This window comes from Centroberyx gerrardi, chromosome 16, assembly GCF_048128805.1.
Source record: "Centroberyx gerrardi isolate f3 chromosome 16, fCenGer3.hap1.cur.20231027, whole genome shotgun sequence".
Classification (NCBI taxonomy): Eukaryota; Metazoa; Chordata; class Actinopteri; order Beryciformes; family Berycidae; genus Centroberyx; species Centroberyx gerrardi.
The window spans coordinates 6,656,730-6,679,838 of NC_136012.1; the positions used below are offsets into that span (position 1 = coordinate 6,656,730).

General features: G+C 40.5%; 1 protein-coding gene across 1 annotated transcript in view; it reads left to right on the forward strand.

Moving 5' to 3' along the window:
* The window catches only part of LOC139933137 (mitogen-activated protein kinase kinase kinase kinase 4), a 62,224-nt gene extending 52,307 nt beyond the window's left edge, over window positions 1-9,917 (forward strand). Inside the window, exons 26-32 of the mRNA XM_078289290.1 lie at window positions 93-236; window positions 950-1,084; window positions 1,376-1,476; window positions 3,374-3,523; window positions 8,370-8,529; window positions 9,390-9,529; window positions 9,687-9,917. Of these exons, the coding sequence (XP_078145416.1) occupies window positions 93-236; window positions 950-1,084; window positions 1,376-1,476; window positions 3,374-3,523; window positions 8,370-8,529; window positions 9,390-9,529; window positions 9,687-9,770 (914 nt within the window). The 3' untranslated portion in view covers window positions 9,771-9,917. The remainder of the gene's footprint in view (window positions 1-92; window positions 237-949; window positions 1,085-1,375; window positions 1,477-3,373; window positions 3,524-8,369; window positions 8,530-9,389; window positions 9,530-9,686) is intronic.
* The last annotated feature ends 13,192 nt before the right edge of the window (window positions 9,918-23,109 follow it).

A 23,109-nucleotide genomic window follows, 5' to 3' on the forward strand; every position in this document is an offset into this window, starting at 1 on the left:
ATAGATAGGCTAGATGGATGAATAGATGGATTATACAGGTACAATACGCTACTTGTGGAATGTAAAAGGTTTGTCTGTGTGTCTGTCTGTAGGTGTGAATCTGCTGGTGGGGACGGAGAGCGGTCTGTGGCTGCTGGATCGCAGCGGGCAGGGGAAAGTTTACTCCCTCATCAGCAGACGCAGGTTTCAGCAGATGGACGTACTGGAAGGACTCAATGTCCTGATCACTATATCAGGTACATGGAGGCTCATGTGTAAATAGAATGTGCACACACCCATATGGCAACACACACTGACACGGATGCATGCATATATATATACTCACATGTAAATATGTGCACACGGCAGCTAGCAGTAGAAAGGCAAAGCACACTTGGCTCATTGGGGTATATTTAATTTTTTTGTCCAAAGATCAGTTGAGTGTGTCTTTGTTTTTGTCTGATGTATGATGTAAATCAAATACGCCCCCCTGTGAATAAATCTGCTGTTTTAAATGTTAGAAATCAATTGTCTCAGCTTTCAAAATGTTCCTCCACCTGCTGTACAAACCAGTGTTTAGATCAAAACCACAAAAGAAAATAGTTAATAATTACGTTTACTGACTTCAAGTAGCCTTCTCTTAGACCCCAAAAATCCACAGGCTTTTCTCATGCTAGTTCTTAGAGAAGCAGGCTTGTCATCAGAAATTACGTGAAACCCCCCGGCCGGATACAAAAATCCGAAGCAGGTCATTGCTACGACAGCAAACCTGTCCTGGATAAATAAAAATCAATAGCTCTATTGAACTAGCACAAACTCTTCTCTCCCGCTAGTTCCTTTTTCAGTTCCTAACTACAACTCCCCTTCCACCCTTACCCAATTTCCCCACAGAAATCATGAAAGCTTCATCCAATCAATTTCCCTTTCCTTCCTTCTCTCCATCTCTCTCTCTCTCTCTCTGTGTCTGTAGGTAAAAAGAACAAGCTTCGTCTGTACTACCTGTCCTGGTTAAGGAATAAGATCCTCCATAATGACCCAGAGGTGGAGAAGAGACAGGGCTGGACCTCAGTAGGTGACCTGGAGGGCTGTGTGCACTATAAAGTTGGTAAGTACACAACTAAGCGCACAACAAAGGACACTAAGTGCTTTATCACACTATATAGTGACAATTGTCAAGTAAGAACTAGAAACAACAAGCATTCTAGAGAGCTGCATGTACTACGGAGTCATCAAGTATGCACTTCTTAGGGTACTAAATTGGTTTAGTTGTTTACCAGAGCAGCTCACTTATCATCACATCACAAAAAGCTCACAACTCCATTACATTAGGGGAAGAAAAAGAGTTGGTTAAGCTTATTTTCTGTCTTCTGTCTTCTGTTCGTCTTTTTTTTCCCAGTGCGCTATGAGAAGATCAAGTTCTTGGTGATCGCTTTGAAGAATGCCGTGGAGGTGTACGCCTGGGCCCCGAAACCCTACCATAAATTCATGGCCTTCAAGGTTAGTAACAGTTATTGTTGTGTAGTAAGAGGTATTTCATATATTATCGACTTATTTTATTTCTCTGCTAGAGAAAGGGAGAGAGGCAGCAAAGATAGATGAGAGAGAAGAGGGAAGGAAAGAGAATGTGGAGAAGCTCTTTGCCCTGGCTGTGAAGAAGGTGTAAGGTACATAATAGATACAAGCTATAAAATGATTTCTGTGGTACTAGTGAGGCTCTAGCAGGTTATTAATTTGATGATGGGAGGTGAGCAAGAATGTCAGGCCTATGGAGTTAAAAGCCTGGGCTCTTAAACCTCACCATAAGCCAATTACCTTCAAGTCCAATAAGAAATATTGTATTTAATACTGCTAAGTCTGATCAGTTCTTAGCTTCAGAGTCAGGCCAATTAGGCTAAGGTTATGGTATCACATTACTAAATGACCCCAAAACCTCAAATTGCTCATGACCTGCATTTGGTGGGATTTTGAATGGGGTCTAATGGAGATGGCTACCAAATAGCCCTGCCAGGCTAGTAGCCAAAGTCCTTTTTCGAATCTCTGAACTGGTTAAACCATCACCATCTTTTTGCCGATACTGTACTCCATTGTGTTTCCTGTCCTCACTCTATCTCTGTTTATCTAGGACAAAACATTGATAGACATGGACAGAAAATCTATTAGGGTCACCTTCACACACGCAGCCACACACATTTACGTACTTACACACACACAGACACGATACATCCAGGCTCAGAGAGTCACACACACAGACGCTCATCAGAGCTGTGTCCCATTTCTCTGCGTCCTTCGTGGCCTGAGCTAGTTTCTCCTCTGCACTACGCAGTTTAACCCTCTCTCCTCTCCCTTCAGAAAGGCCTGAAATACACTGACTGCCTTGTTTGGAAGTGATACCATGACTGTAGTGTGAAGGGTGTTTGGATGCAAGCTTTTGAGTTCCCAAAGTCACTCACATTGTCCATTCATTTGTCAGTGGAACAGCTCCAGGCTGTAAGTTGGTATGGTGGTATACCAAGTCCTAACCCACCTTGACATATCAGCCAGCATGTGATAGGCCACACCCACAAGCACCAATGACAACCAAACTTGACACATTGATTAATACGTGGCCCAAGGACATGTGTCACAAATTATATTTATGGATTATTCTTACATTTGTTGTGCCCCTCTTGGTTGATTTTTAAAATACTCTAGTAGGTTCTTTACCTTACAAGTTTCATAATGATGGTACAAACTGCTGCACATTTTCGTAATACGCCACACCTTGTCTCAGGTTCATTGGTTATCAAGTATCTATGTGTACCAGTCCAATAAGGCAATGTACCAACTTTGGCACAGACAGGGCAAACATTTGAAAAGCTTCAGAGACATGTAGCATTTCAAAATGAGGGGAAATCCCTTCATGCAGCCTTTGATGGTCCAATGGGCAAATTGGCAGGAACGCCTGCCATATATGTGTAGCAGTGTTCAGAATTATAGGGCCCTTATAAACGGATCAAATTCAGTCTGTATTGTCGATCTATTTCTGTCCCACTGATGGGTGCTATTTTTGTATTTGGTGGACAGACACAAAAAAAACTTGAGCCAACTCAATGAAAACATCTCCACCTGGGACATGGGTTGTAATTAATAGTAATCATGCACTCTATTTCTATTGCAAAATGTATCATTAACATTAGTGAGTGGCTGGGATTATGAGTTATTATGAGAAACAACCAATATTGTTGGATAAACATTCATAAGCTCCTATAGAAAACTGTTCACTAAAATTCTAAATGTTCTAACCAAACGAAATATAACTTCAAGCCTTTCTACAGAAGAGTTTCACTTCTAACTACATTTTTTTGTCTATTTGTGTGTATGTGTTTGTGTGTGTGTTTTGTGTGTGTTTACCCAGTCGTTCAGCTCTCTGCCTCAAAAGCCCATGTCTGTTGACCTGACAGTGGAGGAAGGCCAAAGGTTAAAGGTCATCTACGGTTCCCTGTCTGGTTTCCACGCCATTGACGTCGACTCTGGAACGCCTTACGACCTTTACCTGCCTACACATGTAAGAATCTATTTATCTATCTATCTATCTATCTATCTATCTATCTATCACGTCTGGGTGATGATATAGATATGATTTCACTGTATTTGTTCTTTTTATCTGGAGCTCTCTATTATACCTGACTGTCATTTTGCCTTTCTATCCATCATCTATTATCTCTCCGTTCACCCATGCATCTCTATCTATGTCACCTCCCTCCCCTCTCTCTCTCTCTCAGGATGCTCTTCTCCTCCTCCTCATCCTCCCACTCAGTCTACAGATGTCAGTCACCGCTCTCCTTTCTTTTCTCCTCTTTTCCTCTTTCCAACCTCCTCTCTTTCTCTCTCTCTCTCTCTCTCTCTCCTCCCACTCAGTCAGTCTATAGCTGTCAACCACTCTGCTCTCTTCTCCTCCTCTCTTTCATCTGTCTCTTCTCTCTCTCTTCTCCCACTCCGTCACCCATGGCAGCTTTGTTCATTTGCTCCTGTTTTTCCCTCGGTTTTTCTCTTCTCTTCTTTTTCTTTTCTACATTTGAACTTCACTACATCTTTGTTCTTTCCTCTCTCTCTCTCTCTCTCTCTGTCTCTCTCTTTCTCTCTGTGTCTTTGTTCAGGACGTGGGCAGGTAGAGCTGACAGCAGCATGTGGTGACTCATGTTCAGATTCCTATTCAGACACCTTTATTTTATCCCTCATATGGTGTTTAGACTCGCATTTAAATTGTAGACATTGATCTAGTGAGGCGTGGGTCACTTTCATATTAGTAGACGCTTTTTATGCGCATCATCATAGTCACTTTACTGTTTTCCTATGATTTTCAATACATTTTATTGCTGGTTTTGGACCAGTCGCATTTTTAGAAGTTTATTTTTAATTTAGTTTCATATTTATTTGTTTAGTTGGTTGGTTGGTTTTGATTGGATTTGATTGGATTTGGGAAAATACATGATAAAAAAAAAATAAGTCCCAGTAGGTTCATAACCAGGAGTGCCAGGTATGTTGCCCTAGTACTGACTTTGTTTACGTTTTGATCCACTGATTTAAAAACATTTTTTCCAGCTCCAATTGACTGACAGAACTTTTGAGCAAGTCCTTGAATAAGACACCAAATCTCTACCTGTTGCTCTCATTGTAACTTCTTAGCTAAATGCCCAAAACATATGTAAACAATACAAGGACTAGCTATATTTGATGGTTATACATGGTATGTATTTCCACAGTGTAAAAGATTTGTTTATGTTGGTAATATTTGTATCATCATATTTACTTATGATGGCTTATGGAAGTTGCAGAAAGTTTTTTTTCCCATCTTCAAGTTAAGGTCTTCAAGAAGACCTTAACTTGTTATGAAAATGATGTGTGCAAATTAATTTAGGGCTTTACATTCGAACTAATCGCCCACTCCTCTGCTGTATGTGGGCAAGTGAAGCTCGCTATAGCTTCCGGTGAGTCATATTCACATTCAGATACTGACGCATTCTGTTAAATATGTTTGTTGGGAGACTTTTAGAACCACAGGGGTTTGGGGATCAGGCTGTGGCAAAGACTTCGACTTAAGAAAATCTTCTGCCTTGCTTTTTCCTATGTGTATAACCAGCACTTCTAAAATTATTAGGCTATTTGTTTTGTTAACAATACATCAGTGTTCCAGGGACACAGGAATATTTGAATTGCTTATTCTACTGTCTGGACATTGCATCATGTCCCTTACACTCTATTATTGGCGGCTTTATAATGTTGGTACACAAATTTTAACTTATTCTACTGATGCACCTATTGTAAGTATCCCTTAGAGTGTTCTAGACTAGAGTAGGAAACTAGGTTTTTGATCTACTGGCTACAGTGGCTAGTGAATGTCAAAACTTGCTAGCCACTATCCCTATTCTGCCTGATAAACTGATTATGAGAATAGAACTTAAAAGCATCTGCCAAAGTGGCTGGTAGAGACAAATGTACCAACATTTGGCTGGTGGTTGGTATTCATTTCCCACCCTGGTGTTGACTCATATCTCTATTCACATAGCGACAGACACATTACATCCTCTGGTTTCTATGGTTTCTATATAAAGATCGGTGGTCTCGACTCAGCCGCAGCGGTCTGACTACATACAGTATTACACATATAATATTCTGTCAGGGCTTCTTCAACATTTTCAGACTGGCACTCAATTGAGAAATGCAGACAGAAACAAACCTGTGACCCATTTTATGTCTTGGCTCCATAGTGTAAGAATCCATGGTCAAGGGGATCGACTTTTGTGACTGGACAGCTGATAGATGAGAAGTGGGGAGATGCAGTCTCTTGGCAACAGAAAACTAGAAAACTATTTCATAGATGTTCATGGATGAATTGTGTGATTAAATCAGTGTTTCTGATTGGAAAAAGATCAGATTTTGTCAACTTGCTGGTGTTTTAGTGTGCCTACGACTCTGAAAGTGAGTGGGTATCACATCATTTGGAGCACTTTGTCAAATACTTACATAAGATTGAATTATTACAGAAGTTCAACATGGTTAAAGGATACAAAAACATCTTATCTGCCATACAGCCTGACAGGATTTTACTAGTTCTTGTTTTTTGGGTTGGCGTGAAATCTTCAAGCCTCTAACAGCAAGTTAGTGAATATGTCCAAGGCTGCCAAATATCAAGACCATCAGCTTAGACATACCCAAGACTTCTGATGTGTGCTCCCAGACTGCAGCATCATCACTATTGAGCATGTTGAGATGAGTCAATCTGGAGGCAATGTAGATCCACTCCACATCCGTAACCCCAAGCCCTCCTTTACTTCCACTCAAGGTTGTTTGATCTAGCCACATGAACACATATATACTGAACATTTCTGCCTCTCTCTCAGTCTTAGCTCTATAAGATGGCTCTATCCAGAGTTTGCTCGCTCTCTATCTCTCGTTCATACACTCTCCGCCTCTCTCTCTCTCTCTTTCTCTCACTCACACACACACTCTGCCCCAGCTACCCTTAATGTGTGCTAGTTTCCACAAGCGAGGGGGAGTTGGAGAGACAGAGAGAGAGAGAGAGAGAGAGAGAGAGAGACGGAGATACGAAGAGAGAAATAAACCTCTAAAAATACATCCCTCCTGTCCTCCTTCTCTCGCAAACGATGTTATCCGTGTGTGTGTGTGTGTGTGTGTGTGTGTGTGTGCGTGTGTGTGTGTCCTGACCTGTTCTTGCTCCTGTGGAGGTTTTTTTTTTCTCGCTCTTCCTCTGGTATATTAAGCGAGTCTGCACACACAGCTGCCTACTACACCGGTGCCTTACAATGCTCCTGCTCCGCTATCATTCAGCGCTCTCTTTCTATCTCTCTTCTTTCTTTCCCTTTCTCTCTCAGACACACACACGCAAGCGTTCAACACACTCTCTCTCTCTCTCACACACACACACACACCGTTACAGAGCACTTTTAGACCCACTCACACACGCTCAAACACACTCGCAATTCACTCTCTGAGTACTCTTGGGCTTACTCTTATACTCTCAGGCTTTTTTCTTTGCTGTACGCCCACACTCACACACACACACCTTCTCTCACACACCCATTCCTACTTGCACATCGTCCAACACACACTCACTTGCATCAACGGTTAAACTCATTCACTCACACACACATTCTCACTTCAATTGCCCTTTTTCTCCCATACAGTCACCGACGAAAAACACATTCACTTATTCAAACATTTGCCCACACTCACCTTCATGAACACGATGCACTCTCCACCCACTTACTAAACCGCTTAAACATCCACACACACACACACACACAAGCACACACAGACACACATCTTTGTCTCGTTGCTGCCTGTGGACTATGTTACAATGCTGATTCCAAGGCAGCGGATTAAAATTGCATTGCGTCTGTGGATGCCTGTTCTAATGCTCAGGATTGTGGTGGCACACACTTCGGTAAAGTATGAGACACTCGACACACGCACACACACACAAACCATATTCACCTACTTAACACAGCACAGAAACGTATTGAAGTTTTTGTGGCTTGTTGCTGAACTGATTTCATGTTAGTTAGATGTTAGCTGGATGCTAGTTGTTCCTGAACTAACTTCTTGGCAAAGACATGTTGCTTAAACTTGTTGCTGAACTATTTTCCCATGAGATACTTGTTGCTGAACTGGTTTCCTGTTAGATGAATGTTGCTGAATTAGGTTCTTGTTAGATAAATGTTGCTGAGCAGATTTTTTGTTAGATAGGTGTTGCTGAACTGGTTTCCTCTTAGATATACTGTATGTTGCTTAAGTAATTTCCTCTTAGATAGATGTTTCTGAATTGGTTCCTTGTTTGATGGCACTGAATGTTAATTTGTGTGTGTGGGTGTGTGTGGGTGCAGTCAATGTGTAATTGGAATGACCTTCCCACTCCAGAGCAGGGTCAGCTATCGTCATCCGTAGGCTGAAAAGTCATCTTTTGTTTTCTACCCAGAGAATCACATCCCCTCCCCACTGCACTTCATAGAAAATCCCATCTATCTCTCTCCTTTGCTCAATTCTATTTCTTTACTCTTACATGATCATTCTATTGCCAAGGCGACATGGCTCTGACCCTTGACCTCCTTACTATCAGTAGCTTGTAACGTTGGTAATCTAGGACCCTTATTCTACTGTTGTACTTATTGTAAGGCTTTCTGGATAAGAACATCAGTTAAATGCCTAATATGTTTAAAAAAAATGTAACATCAAGAGCCAGACAGTTGGCAGGATAATGTTGCATCTCAGAATTTGAGTATCATCCGAGGTAGAGATGCACCTTTATGTTTTATATACCAAACATTGGAAAATGTGCAGTAATGGAATAAATCAGATTCAAAGTAAGAGTTTAATGTGTGCTTGTCCCACAGATCCAGGGCTCCATCCGTCCCCATGCCATCATCATTCTGCCAAACAGCGCGGGGACGGAGGTTCTGGTGTGTTACGAAGACGAGGGCGTCTACATCGACACCTACGGCCGCATCACCAAGGATACAGTGCTGCAGTGGGGGGAGATGCCTGCGTCAGTCGGTAAGTTTCATTCATACACACAGAGATACATACAGGGGCACACCTATAGCTGGCGTGAAAGTCAAACTCGCTGTTGAATTTTAATGAACTTATGAGCTATTTTCAAGATGTATACTGTATATAGCATATTGGAATAGCCCTGCCTTCAACTGTTACTTCACTTACTGATTCTGGATCAGTAGCTGTCCTCAGCACTGGGAACACACACTGAACCCAACCTTATGGAGACAGATTTGGGACAGGGTGGGCTAAAAATAAGATGGAAGTGATTCTGCATGGTGTGTGTTGGGTCCAGTAGATGGGTCATTATTCTAGGATAGGGATTGTCTGTGGGGAATAGATTCTCTCTCTCTCACACACACACACACACACACACCACACTCCCTATTTCTCTCTCGCTCTATATATATATATATACATATACGTCCAGTCTATAGATATCTTTCTGTATTTCTGTCCTTCTCCATCTCTCTCTCTCTCTTGCTCTCTCTCTCTCTCTGTCTCACACACACATAAGGCAAAAGTGTTTATTGATTTTCATCAAGACATTTAGTCTGAAGGTATGACAGTCTCTCTACCTGTCTCTGTCCACCTCCTGTCCACCCCCATCTCTCTCTTCAATTCAGTTCAGTTCAATTCAGTTCAATTCAATTCAATTCAATTTAATGAGCTTTATTAGCATGATATATGTATGTCTTTCTCTCTCTTTCTCTCTCTCTCTCGCTCTCTCTGTCTCTCTCTCTCTCTCTCTCTCAAATTCAAATCAGCCTTATTGGCATGACAGGAATGAGTCCTGTGCTGCCAAAGCAATACAGTGCTTCAATTGTAATAACTCCCCCCCCCCCCCCCCCTCTCTCCAGCCTACCTTCAGTCTAACCAGGTGATGGGTTGGGGGGATAAGGCCATAGAGCTGAGGTCAGCCAACACAGGGAACCTGGAGGGTGTTTTCATGCACAAAAAGGCCCAGAAACTCAAGTTCCTGTGTGAACGGAATGACAAGGTAGGATTTACATTGCACCCCCAATACATAGTGCCCCATTTTCATTCAAAGATTAAGTTATTCACATCACATACTTGTACTTCTCTGTGTAGTTCAATCTATCGTGATATATTGTGAACATTTATTGTAATTCCTAAAACTGAATCTCCCTCTGCAGGTCTTCTTTGCTTCAGTGCAGTCGGGAGGCAGCAGTCAGATTTACTTCATGACTCTTGGACAGAACTCGCTGTTCAACTGGTGATGCCTGGATCTGTTACTCTGGGATCAACTGGTGGTGTCTGGATCCATTTATCCTGATCGGTTCTGCCATTGATCTCTGGGGGTGGAAGACGTCATACAAGCATTAACAACACATTCCTGAATTCATTACTCTGTCTACAGTCTTGTCTACTTCATTCATCTCTGTTCAGGCGTATGTAAATATGCCCGGATCCACAGCTCAATTGATCAAATGGAGATGAATCTGGCTTCAGCAAACATGCCTGAATCCACGACTTCATCCTTATCTAGAAGCCCGGACCCACAACTCCTTCAACTGGATCAAAATTGTTTGGATCTATAACTCAGCGATTGAGTGGATATGTCTAGCTTTATACATTTTAATATACCAGAGTCCACAGCTCCCGCATCCACTGCCGGTGTTTAGAAGTGCAGCTCTGTTTTGAACTAGCAATGTCTGAAAAAGCACACAGAGAGCTTGTTGCAGCGATGGCTGTCACATGCCTGAACACCATGGTTACCTGGAGCTGTGTGCGGTGTCTGTCTCCCAGCAGGATTCAGGCTGTTTCCTCACTGCCACTGCACCAACTTAGTGGAAATCTAGACTCATTTTGTGCCTCCAGCAAAAGTCCTGCTTCATCAAAGCATGCCTGGAAGCAGATTTGATGGCTTGATTCAGTTGATCGTGTGGTGATGTCTAGGTTAACGGTCAATATCTGGCTTCAAAACTCCAATCCTCATATACCTGGATCCGTTCCTCATCTCTCATCTATCAACACTCCGTTCAACTGGTGATCAAACCTGCTCTGTGTTCAGCTCATCTTGCCTGGATCAGTTACTCCTGGTTGGTTGAACGACTCCCTCCTCAGCGGCTCTAGCCTGTATCGATTACTCAGCTGATCATGTCCGGATCCATTCGCTCATCATTTTAATAATGCCTGGACTCGCAACCCAATTGGTGTATTATTGGATCAAATGCTCTCTTTTCAACTGGTGACACCCAGTTATTATATCTGGATCATAATTTCCCCTAGCACAGATCAGCGGAGTAATGTTTGGATCAATTATTCTCTGTGTGGTGTTCAACTGTTTGTGGCTCGACTACAAACAAGCAGCATCTGGGAAAAAGGAATGAAAACTGGAATAACAGAAGTCATTCATGAACCTCATTCATTCCATGGACATCATCTGTGGCACTGGTTTTCAAAGACTGGGTTGGGGCCCAAATGTGGGCCATAGGAAGATTAAAATCAGTCCCAAAATTATTCTGAATAAATTGGTATTCCAATCTAATTGACTATGTTATGTTGCACAGAGAGAAAAGATTCTAAGATTTATCATTCCAAATGTTGATCTCAATGTCAGGTGGACCAAAAAGGGCAAGTTTTATGTTTTTTAACCATCATATATCTTAACTATGGTTATGTATTAAGATTTGGATTGAAAACTTGAATTAGGAATTGCTCCTTGGGCAAAAGTTTGAGGCAATGTTAAGTGGGCAATACCAACAACCATGTGCTTAAGCATTTTTGTGCTATATTTCTTCATTATAGTCACTATTTTATCCACAATGACTTCTCCCAGTAATCAATCCCCATCCCCATGAAGGCAATGTTGTCTATCTCCAGTACCTATAAGATGTTGCGTATTTATTAAGGCCTTTAGTTGTGTTACTTGTTTCTATAATCATAACTCCAACTCCAAAAACATATTATTCCATTATTACATTGAATCCTTATTTTGTTGATTACCATTGAGTATTATTAGAAGGTATTATATTATGCACTATCAAAGTATTTTTGTTATTGATTGAAATATTTTCCTGCACCTCAGGAAAAACATTTTTTTTCTTTGGAAGGATTCATTTTTTGTCCAGGGGGAGCTGATCCCAGAACTGCTGCCAAAACCAGTGTTTGTTGTTTTCTGCTTCAGGGTGACAATGAGTTAAAGGTAACACCCTTGACGTCATAGATTCCTTCAGATATTTTTTTTGTAATTAATGCGTTGATGCACACCTTATAATAAGGCCAAATGTTTATTTCAGTGCGTAGATGTGGCGATATAGAAGACACTGTCCTAACTTGAACACATAGTTCTAACATCCTTTAGACTATTTCTAAGATCATAGTATTCCAAGTAAGTCCAGTTCTCTTTCTGCTTAGCCTGGAATCAGAAAACCAACTAAGCAACAATTCGCTCTTGATATACTTACAGCAGAAAAGTTACATTGCATATTTTGCATTAAAGTTAGTTAGGCATATTGTATAACAACAGTACTTGTAGACCCCTATTTGAGCATTCACAGTCCAGACTTGGACCACGTAATTTCAATATGTTATTACTCTTTAATAAGGACCTTACTTTACTGTAGGAACTACAGTTGTTATGTACAGTATAGAGGATGTACACAAATATAGAAACAAAACAACTATAGCCCCACAGTAATAGGCTATATGCTTTCCTGTACAGCTTAGAGGGTGTATATAATCTCATACGTTGCACTGTTTTATAGATATTTTATAATCTACAGGCCATCTTTATGTATGTGTACAGAATTACGGGCTTGTTAATGTGAAACTCCACCGCAAAACAGTATTCATACATACATGTTATTTCCATGATCTTATTATGTTCAGTGTTTATGAACATGAACAAGCCACAAACCAACCAAAACCCTGACCTGTTGAGAGTCCGGTTCATGTTCACAGTGTCCAAGATAATAGAATTTATATTGTGAACTCTGTTTTTTGGTGGATTTTCTCTTTATGTGTATAATCAGGCCCTTTGCACAATGGCCACCCTGTACATGTTTTCTGTAATATAGGCTACTTTGAAATGCTTTTTATGGTTCAAAGTGGGAAACATTTAAAGCCATTCTGTTGTCAGTATTAAAGAGATTACTATCTAACTTTGGTTTTAGATCAGGAATTCCTGAACTACCCAACATGGGTCGCACACCTGTTTTTGGTGGGTCTCCAAAAAAAAAAAGTATTTTCAATAAGCTTGGGTCTGAAGAGATATAATGAGCTGGGCTGAAAAATTGAAAAGGCTATGTTGCATGGTTAAAGCCATTCTATAATCAATATTAAAATGGAGATCACAGAATTTATAATGTTAGCCATGTGTTTCTTGACATTTCTATCATTGTCTACACGATCAACTCTTGTCTAAAGCAAGAAACCAAAGAACCAAGGCTTTGATATCTTGGTTTGCTTGATTCTAGCTGTGGGATACTTCACAAATCTAGACTAAACTGGCCAAAATGCTAGAAATAACACATTTGAATAATGTTTTAGGGCAGATTAGCTCTTTAAAAAGTTTGTAACTAATGTAGATTTTTTGAGACATTTCTCTATAAAATCATCTATATTGCTAACCTTACAGAGTTAAAGGTATACTATGATATATGACTAAATAGCAACTAGCCCAACACAGCAGACCATGGAAACCTGCGTAAGCTGTCCTCCCAGGTCTGATGTGTCTGGCTAAATCACAACAAAATATATTTAATGTTGCTGAAATAGCCTACATATATACTTTTTGTAGACATTGTTAGGTTCGTTAATAGTGGAAAAATTATTGTTTTTTACCTTCAAATGTGAATTCGCAAATTGTCAATTAATTTCTGATCCAGTTTTCATGATATCAGTATTCATCAAACTTTTTATTTTTTATTTGTATTTTTTTTTTTTTTTTTTTTTAAGATTTTGCTGATAGCATTACTTTTGCCATATTTTGTGTTATGTTATCCTTTAAATTGTTTTTATTCTTGAATTGTTTTGCTACCAAAATGGCGCTAAATGTTTTATTATCAGTGATATGTTAACATTTAGGATTTTTTATGGTCTTGAGAAATATTGCAGCTGGTTCTGTAAGAATATTTTGAACTGGAAAACGAACTTTTTGAACATGACTATGATGTTATTGCTATGTTGTTACCAAAAAATCCTCTTTGTTTCAATGGAAGAGACAGTATTCGTCCCTGAGATGCAACTGACCAGCTAGCTAGCTAACATGGCTACAGTAAGCGAATGTACAGGACTGTAAGCTAACATGGACAGGCTTACAGAAGTGCTAGCTAACATGGGCTAACAGACACAGAACTACTAGCTGACATGGACAAACAGATGCACAATTGCTATATAACATGGCTAGGATAATATACAGGCTTGTCTAGCTGCACAAAAAGTGTCACCTTATATCTGCATGGACATTTTCCACAAGATACACCATACTGCACAGACCTACATTTCACACTTGCATACATTTTATGTTTTGAGATATGAATCAAAATATACAAAATTGGCCAAAAAAAATATATCTGTACACAAAGATGACATTCATTCAAAATACATTTTGTTCCTATGCACTGTTGACAGCATCTGCAAGTATCCAAAATATGACTGTACATGTACAAATAAATTTTGAAACATTTCTGTAAACATATTCAGAAGTATATGTGAGCTCTATAGACAACAAGCATTATATTTAGTCGGGCACTGTGGTAGCTTGCGGTCAGCTTGGGCCCGGTCTGGCTGGTTCTGAACGGTGGCGGGCCCAGCGGCGGCCCAGCCGGGTTTGGCCGGGTTCTGCAAGACCCTGGCCATCTGAGTCCAGGCAAGAAAGGAGACCGGACCAAAACTGGCCCTGAACTAAGCACAGCTCTCTCCTCTGTGGTTCTAGCGTCTGGTCAGCTGTGGCTTTACACTTATAGGAATGTACAGTAGAACTAGCCAGCCTGCCTACCTGTCTTTGCTGCACTCCACTGTCCAACACATTCTGTTTGTCATAAATATCCGGCCGCCGACATTAGTTGGCTAGCAAGCACAAACACTTGACACCTAATGAATGGTAAAAACTAGTTCTCTCACTAGTTAGCTCTCTGGTGGATCCATGTGGTTGAATCCTTGCTCCCGTTCCAGTTGAGAGCTCACTGCATTGCAAAGTAAGAAGTTGTATGAATCTCTTTACAGTTTGGTTATTTTAAAGCAATAATGTATCTGTTTGAACATTGATGTATCAGTGTTATGCAATTATATTATGTTGACAGATTTTATCTGAGTCATAGTTGGATTTTGGCCAATTTTTGAATTTAGTCTTATAATGAATGATATTTGGTCTATGCAGTGAACAGTAATTGTCACAAGGAAAGAAATGGTTGTATTGAATCTGGAACACACAGGTTAGCGTAGACAATTCTTATAGAGTTTGAGCTCAGTGCACAGGTTGTATTTTTGGCATTTAACAACATATCAATGGTCAATGTGTTTGCTGCATCGTTCTTCATCCTGCTTCAAATAACAGGTTAGAAACCAGTAGAGTTCTGCAACTAGCTGATCAGTCTCACAGTCTTCTCCAGTGATGTGTGATTTATCTGGCTGCATCTATTCTTCATCCATAGTCGCTTTGTTTGCCAAGTTTGTGAGCCGATGCTTGGCCCGTATCTGGGCAACAGTCAGAGATACAGTGAGGATGGTCCAGCGGGTTATTAATAACAGAAATTAACTGGTTTCTGCTGCGCTTCACGTCCCTGTGCTGCACATTTTCTGCAGCCACATCACTAATTAGAGAGAGAAGCAGTTTGAGAGTTCCGGAGAGATCAGTGCACTTCCGCCTACACCTTAGACTGGTTAGGATGATGATAGATTCTGTTTCAGGCTCCCGGTGACTCACATCTCTCTCCAACTCTCTCTCACCAGCTCCCTTTCTCTCACTTTGTCAACACGTCTCTGCTCACTGCTTCTCATCATCTGCGTCTCTTTCTTGCTCTCTCTCCATCATCTCTCACCTTTCCCCCGGCTCTCTATTCCCCACCTCTCGTTCTCTCTGTAGCAAGTTCTCTCCATTTGCATCTCTCTCTCTCTCTGTTCTGTCTCTCCATCCACCCCCAGCCCTGTTGAGGCATCCTTCAGTCAATTCAGGAGGAGTTTTATTTGTGTTAGTGTCAAGGGATTGTTTGGGGGCGAGAGTGGGAGATAATTTTTTTTCTATATCACATCAGCGGATGTGCTGAGAGTGACAGATGTGATACATGAGGCAATTTGGATGGACGGCACTCTTAAAAATGCACTAAAACAATACAGGATGCGTCCCAGTCTAAACATTTAGCTATGTTGAAAATCACTTTGTGCGAAACATAATATTACCCATCTGCATGGCATCAAATACTTTCGCGTGAATCATCAACTTAAGAATAAGATTTAGAGTCTTGAAAAACAAGGTATATGAACACAGCATGGTTCACACTTCAGCATGGCTCAGAAGTAGTTGGACCAGTTTTCATGGCTTGAATCATAGTTGTTTAAAGAAAACCCACTTCCAGAATTGACTGAATTGAAACTGAATCGGCCAAAGGATCAAAGAACTGAACCCAACCCTGGTTTCTTAGTTGTTTTGTGAGGCAGGTCGAAGCACGATGCAGCAAAATGCCAATTATCAAGCTGCAAATGTATGGTTTGCTATATTCCATCTGTTTAAACTGTTATTTTTCAGCCTGTGTATGAGCAAAGGTCTGTGGCTGAACTGTGCAGTTCTCAGGAGAGGTGTGTGTGTGTGTGTGTGTGTGTGGGAGGGTGATGCGTAGGAGGGAGGGATGTGGTTGGAGAAGAGGTGTGTTTAGCAAACAAGGATGCAGTAGAAGTGTGCGAGGGACTGAAAGATGTAGGAGGTAGTTGGTGGCTAGAGTCAGGTGTGGGCGGATTGGAAGAACATGAAAGTAGCTTTAAAGCCCTAATCCACAATTTCTATTAAAAAAATCAATTTAACTTGTAGGGATGTTTCAGGTGTTTGACAAGAGTGAAAATTGAACATAAGCTTTTTATAGTCCTTCAGAATACATGTAAAACTCATAGCTGCCTATGTATGAGAAATTCAGTCAATTTGAGAGTGAAAAATACTCTTCAATCAATCAAAATGCAAGCAAAGCCAGTGATGGATTGGGGCTTTATTGATGATGATGGTCATGGTGAGGATGATGATTAGAGGAAATGAGGTAGAGAAGGAGAGGAATAGAACTGTACCATTAGATGTAAGTGAATAGCCTTCTTAGGTTTGAATATCCAGCGTTCCAACCACATCGCTCACTCAACGGCCATTTAAAGCTTAGTGGTTGCTAGTTCCAGCGCCAATGGTGTTGCAGCAATAGACGGGACATATAATAGTGTTAGATTGGTATGAGCGATACTGCCCAAAAAATCAAACAATTAATATACTGTAGGCTATTCTATCTCAGTCGCTCAACTCTGAGAAAATGAATCTACTTGCAATGTAGACACACAGGACAACTGTGTTCCTATAAGTTGAAAAATAAAAAGAGATTATAAAAGGCCAAATATTATATAGATGAATACCTAAAAATATATATTCCCTGTCACTATTTCATTCCTGCAATGTACTTTTTTTTTTTTTGCAAAGAAGATAATTTTGTTCTTTTGTTTGTTTTATTTTTGCACTGGACCTATGTGTGATGCGTCATATACTGTACCCCTCCTGCTTTGAGATGATGACTGAACAGACACACTAACTGGTGTTTTCATGTAAAGAGACGAAAGACGGTGAGAGAACAATAAATATGTTGAACAGAGCGGTGTGCCGTGTCACTGGTTGCTTAAAAAAATCATACTGATTTTCCTCATTGTGGTGATGACTTTCCGTCTGCCCACGACTTCAGTTCAATCCACTGATTCATCAGAAACCTCCAGTCGAAATGAACTTTCTTTGTAGCTTCCAACGCATCTAAAACACATTGACTCACATCTTTGTCTGTTCAAGATACAGTATCCGTCATTGTGACGAAGATGTTGTCGCTCTTGTCCTATTTTGAGAAACACCGGCAGCAAAAACATTTGGCATTTTGGTTTCCCTATGACGGCACTATCCACACTTTTTTTTGTCTTTCGAGGCTAATAATCCATTCAAGACAGCTGAGCCACCATGCTAGCAATATAAATGATGAGAGGACGAAATACATACATGGCTTACTCCAGTCCAGTTTCTGTGCTAACCACAGTACTGAAACTGCACTTGTAAAGGTTGTTAATGATCTTAGAGCCAATGCAGATGCTAACAGGCTCTCAGTTCTAGTAGTGTTGGACATGAGTGCAGCCTTTGATGGTGGATCATAACATATTAATCCAAAAGACTAGAAAGCTGGGTCGGCCTGTCTGGCTCAGTTCTAAATTGGTTGGTAACACTTTACAATAAGGGTACACTAAGTTAAGGGTTAGTTAATGCTTAATAAGGGTTAGTTAATGTTTAATAAGCATTAACTAACCCTTAATTGACAGTTAACTAATGTGTAATTTACTAATGTGTTCATGTTAAGGGTATTAATTTATACATTATTTAATAGTTTATAAAGATGACTATTAAATAATGTATATATTAATACCTTAGTTAACATGAACACCATTAGTAAATGATTACCAGACACATTAGTTAACTGTTAATTAAGGGTTAGTTAATGCTTATTAAGTATTAACTAACCCTTAATTAATGTACCCTTATTGTAAAGTGTTACCAATTGGTTTGCCTCTTATCTGAGAGGTCAAAATTTCTCCATCTTCCTTGGAAATGTTAACTCTGAAAAAGTAGACATAGTGTGTGGAGTCCCACAAGGGTCAATTCTGGGACCGCTGTTCAATTCAATCTGTACATGCTGCTTCTTGGATCTGTCATTCAACGCCATAATATGTCTTATCACAATTACGCAGATGATACACAACTTTATATCTCTTTGTTCCCCGGTAATCTTGATCCTGTCAGCTCACTAATCAATTGTCTTCAGTTAAACAAAGATAAGGCAGAGATTCTTGTGTCAGAAGTCTCTTCTTTATCTAGATTCTCTCATTAAAGTGCAGTAACCATGTCAGAAATCTTGGTGTCATGGATGCAGATCTGACCGTCCAATGTCATATTAACATCACTAGAACATTTCCATTTCCACAAAGAACATTTCCATATCCACATAGAAACATTTCACAAAGTTCAGATTAATGTGTAATTCATCTAAACTATGTCAACCCCTAATGAGCCTCATCTTCCTCATGGAGGCAGAACACCTAAAAGAAATGTCTTGAGCTGACTGTCTGTGTGTTATTATCGAACTTGATACTTTTTTGGGACTTGGGTTAGGCAATGATCATGTGGGCTGTTTGACATCTCAATCGCAACGAACCAAAGATGTATTATTTTTATACCCCTATCTAGCTGTGAGAACATAATAACAGAAAATTGACAATGAAAGGCTGCTAATGAGGTTTAGTGAGAATGTATTATCTCCGGGAGGAAATTCCATGGCAACCCACACAAACACAATTCAAAAGAAAGATTAATACAGAATGGGAGACACATTAAGGTTTTCAAACACAGCGAACAAAGAGAAGACACAGAAAGTGATTTCAGCAAGAGACAAAGATGTGAAAATATGTCCTTTCATGGCACAGTCATTAGGTTATGAATATGACCAGAATGAACATTCAGAAGCCATCTTCATTCATCATTTCTCCATTGACCCGTGTATCACCTGTGTAGTGACTGCTAAATAGTGAGCAGTAAAACGCTTCCAGACTGTCTCAAAGTGTCCCAAGTGTTTCTAAAGAAGCTGAGGACAGGAGGTGAACCAGGAAGTAAAAGAATGTCGTCTTATGTTTCAACCCCCCCCCACACACACACACACACACACACACACACACACACACACACACACAACCAACACTAACCCCGTCTCAGCTGACTCCACAGTTCACCAGAGAAGCAAACACTCAAATATAGACCACCACAAGTACACACTTTTATGTATGTATGTGCACACAGATACACACACGTCACATTGGTGCAAAAAATACAGATATGTTATACGCATATAATTAAGGTAGAATCAATCATTTTGCAAGGCCTTTTACCTACATATGTGCTTCAACAATAGTACAGCATGTCTATCTCACACACACACACACACACATCACCCCCATCCCAGCAGTAACAGTTTCATGTCGACAACATAGGATCAAATCTCAGTTTATATCCTTACAATAACACATTCATCAATTCAACTTTATGGTTATTTATTGGAATGAACAACACCAACTCTCTAAACTTTCTAAAAGAAATAAAATATGTGTATATGTCATATTGAGATAACCTGGCTTATTGTCAAAACACAAGGGTCTATCTGATCATACAGTGTGATCATACAGGCTGTCTATGGAAGTCTTAAATGATAAAAATCTAAACTCCAGGCCTTGAATGCAGTTAAATAAAGCATTTTTAAAGTATTATTTAAAGTATTATATTCAGTTTTAGAGGTCTTACAAATGTTGATTTCCTTAGAAATCAACCCAGTCACACACAGCCACAGTATATTCTCATGGGTCTACAGTTGCTTTCATTTTCACATTCATTCAGCTGCAAAATCGGTCATAAATGTCATTCCTCATTTTCTCTCTCTCTCTCTCTCTCTCTCTCTCTCTCATCCCTGGTTACCGGAGGTCTCATGTATCCCCCGAAGACTGACTGGCACCAGTCGTACGTTTCCTGGCCCCTGTCTCATACTCTCGGATGAAGTTAGGTCATCGACTGTGCCGCCAAACGCATCACAGCCACCTTTGAAGCATTTGAAAGGGGGCAGATTCTTAACAGATTCTCTCCTGAGGCATTTCTGCTTCATTAGATAGGATACAAGTGAGAGAGATGACAAGATGGGATGAAAAGGTGGGAGAGAGATGGCAGGGGTTCATGTCATGGATACCCCAGTTGTTCAGATTTTATCCCAGGGAGCCCCGTTTGGGAAGGTTTTTATTGTTTTTGATTGAATATTGAATTGTGTAACTGCTGGCGAGAGTGAAACCATGATTAGACTAGAATAGATGGGCAGAGCTGGAGGTCAAATTACCCAAATGAGAGGCTGCAGCAACTCAATTGAAGGGTATATGATATTGAAGCTAAGACCTGCTAAGACCTGCTCACAGCGGTTCGCATGTCAATAGCTAATGTTAGCAGTCAGTTACTTCATCTTGTTAATGTTATTTCATCTCCAAACAAACAAGGTCTAACTGTGTAAGTTGTAGCCAACAACTAGTTTAAACAACATCTGGCTTAAAGGATAAGTTCGGCCATTTTGGACTATAATTTGTCTCTTACATACCTGTAGTACTTGGACCTACAGACAGTATTGGCTCCAGAGTCAGCTGTCAGTTGAAACTGTGAGCTTAGCTGTTGCTAGGCCTCTTGCTGCTAACAATGAGTCCAAATGGGGTTTGTCAAATTATCTAAAAAAAAAAAAGCCGTTTGTAAACGGAAAAGTTGCAAAGTACATAAATTAAAATTAGCTCTGATTTCACGACACAGTTCTGCCATTATGAACACTTTCACGAATCAGGAAATCACAGAACTATTTTTCTCTCTTCTTCTTACTGGCGCTGTGATCTAGTGGACGGGAAGATGACTCTGGGGAACACTATCCACTGAGTGGAAATAGTGCGGTGCTGCTGCTTTCAGGGCTGTGGATAGAAATACGTCGGTTGGTCGCCATATTGTTTTCGCAGACTTTTTTGGAGATATTTTGACAAACCCCTTTTGGACTCATTGTTAGCAGCAAGAGGCTAGCAGACAGCTGACTCTGGAGCCAATACTACAAGTTTTACAGGTATGTAAGAGACAAATTATACAGTATATAGGCCTAAAATCGCCAAACTTATCCTTTAAGTCACCTCTTTGCTTGTGTTAGCCAGACACAGCTAGCATAAACCTGTTAAAGTAGCGCCACACGACATGAAGCATGAAGTTAGTATATTACTGAGACTCTAAATGCTGAAAGTCAGCAAGACTTACACCTGGTTGTTAATGTTAGCAACATAAAGTAGCTGACATTAACTAACATTTGGACAGGAACCACTGGTGTCAGCAAGTCTACATCACAGAAAAATGCAGTTGCCTTTGACTTGGAGCCAAGGGCAATTCCAGTGTGTATTTTACAATTTTGTCCAAAGACTAGTTTGCCATTGTTTATATCTGATTTGCAGTCATAGTGTTCCCCACCCCAAGTATGTTGTAAATCAAATATGGCCGCCACCGTATGAATAGGGCGAATTGTGCCGTAATTGTGCATTAGTTGTGCTTGGGGAAAGGGGTGAGGGGGCATTTCAGAGTTACCACATTCTCCTCTTCGCTGCTCGGCTCTACATTTGCCCCTTCAGTACCCCCCCAACCCAACCCCTCCTGCCCTCTTCCCATTCCTGCCTCAGATTCCCCCTAACCCCATTCCACCACCACCACCCCCAACACACACACACTCCCCTAGCTGTGTGTGTGTGTGTGTGTGTGTGTGTGTGTGTGTGTGTGTGTGTGTGTGTCAGCTCGTCTGGAGCAGGGAGCGTCCGGCCACCAAGCCGTGACTGGCAGTCACACAGTCACACAGTCACACAGTGTTTTTTGCATTCAGCATTTGGATCATTCACACTTCTTGTTGGATCAGTACGTCTGTTGTTTCTTGTTTTGTTTTTTTTAATCCTGCTGGGAAAAGGCCAGACAGGTAAGGAGAGGAACGTTTGGATTGAAGCTCTGTAGAGTCGGAGGGAAGTTGTACCATGGCCTGTTTCACTAAATGATGGCTGGATTAAGAAGGGACTATAAACACCAGAATTATGAATTACTATCCACATTGTGACTGTTTCAGTGCAGGGTAAACAGGAGGGAAATTAGATCCGGGTTACATAGGGTTACAAACCAGATTTTTGGTTTGTTCTTGTATAAATGCAGACTAAAGTGCAACCAACAAGGTTTGGTAAGGGTGGAAATTCAAGAGAGGAAGGATCTGTGTCATGGTTTATACATAGCTCTCTGCAGTTAAAGATACTCGTTTTGGTTGGCACTCAGACCTTCAAGAAACAGTAAAGAAAAAGACCAAGTAAAGGCAATCAGCTATTCAAATGCTGCTATTCAGTTGCTGTTGGGTTCTAGGTTCCTCATACTGCATGTTACTGTCAGCAGTTAATGCCTGCAGGAAATATGAAAGAACTGAAGTAATGTTGGAGTGAGTGTGGTGAATGAGTTTGCATTCAGAAAGAAGAGGACAGCTGTGATGATCTGTCTAGAGCGAGTCTTTAGACCCAAGCTAAATTTATATGCTGTGTCATGTGTCTGTGTACCAGGGCCACAGTCTTAACCTAGTTAACTATCTATCTATCTATCTATATATCTATCTATCTATTTGTCTATCAGTGCCAAGCCCAAAGTCTTAACTTAGTTTTATCTTTCTTCTTATCTATCTTTCTGCTTGTGTCTCTACCTGTTTGTGTGTGTGTGAGTCTATGTGTGTGTGTGTGTGTGTGTGTGTGTGTGTGTGTGTGTGTGGTCGTCCAGTA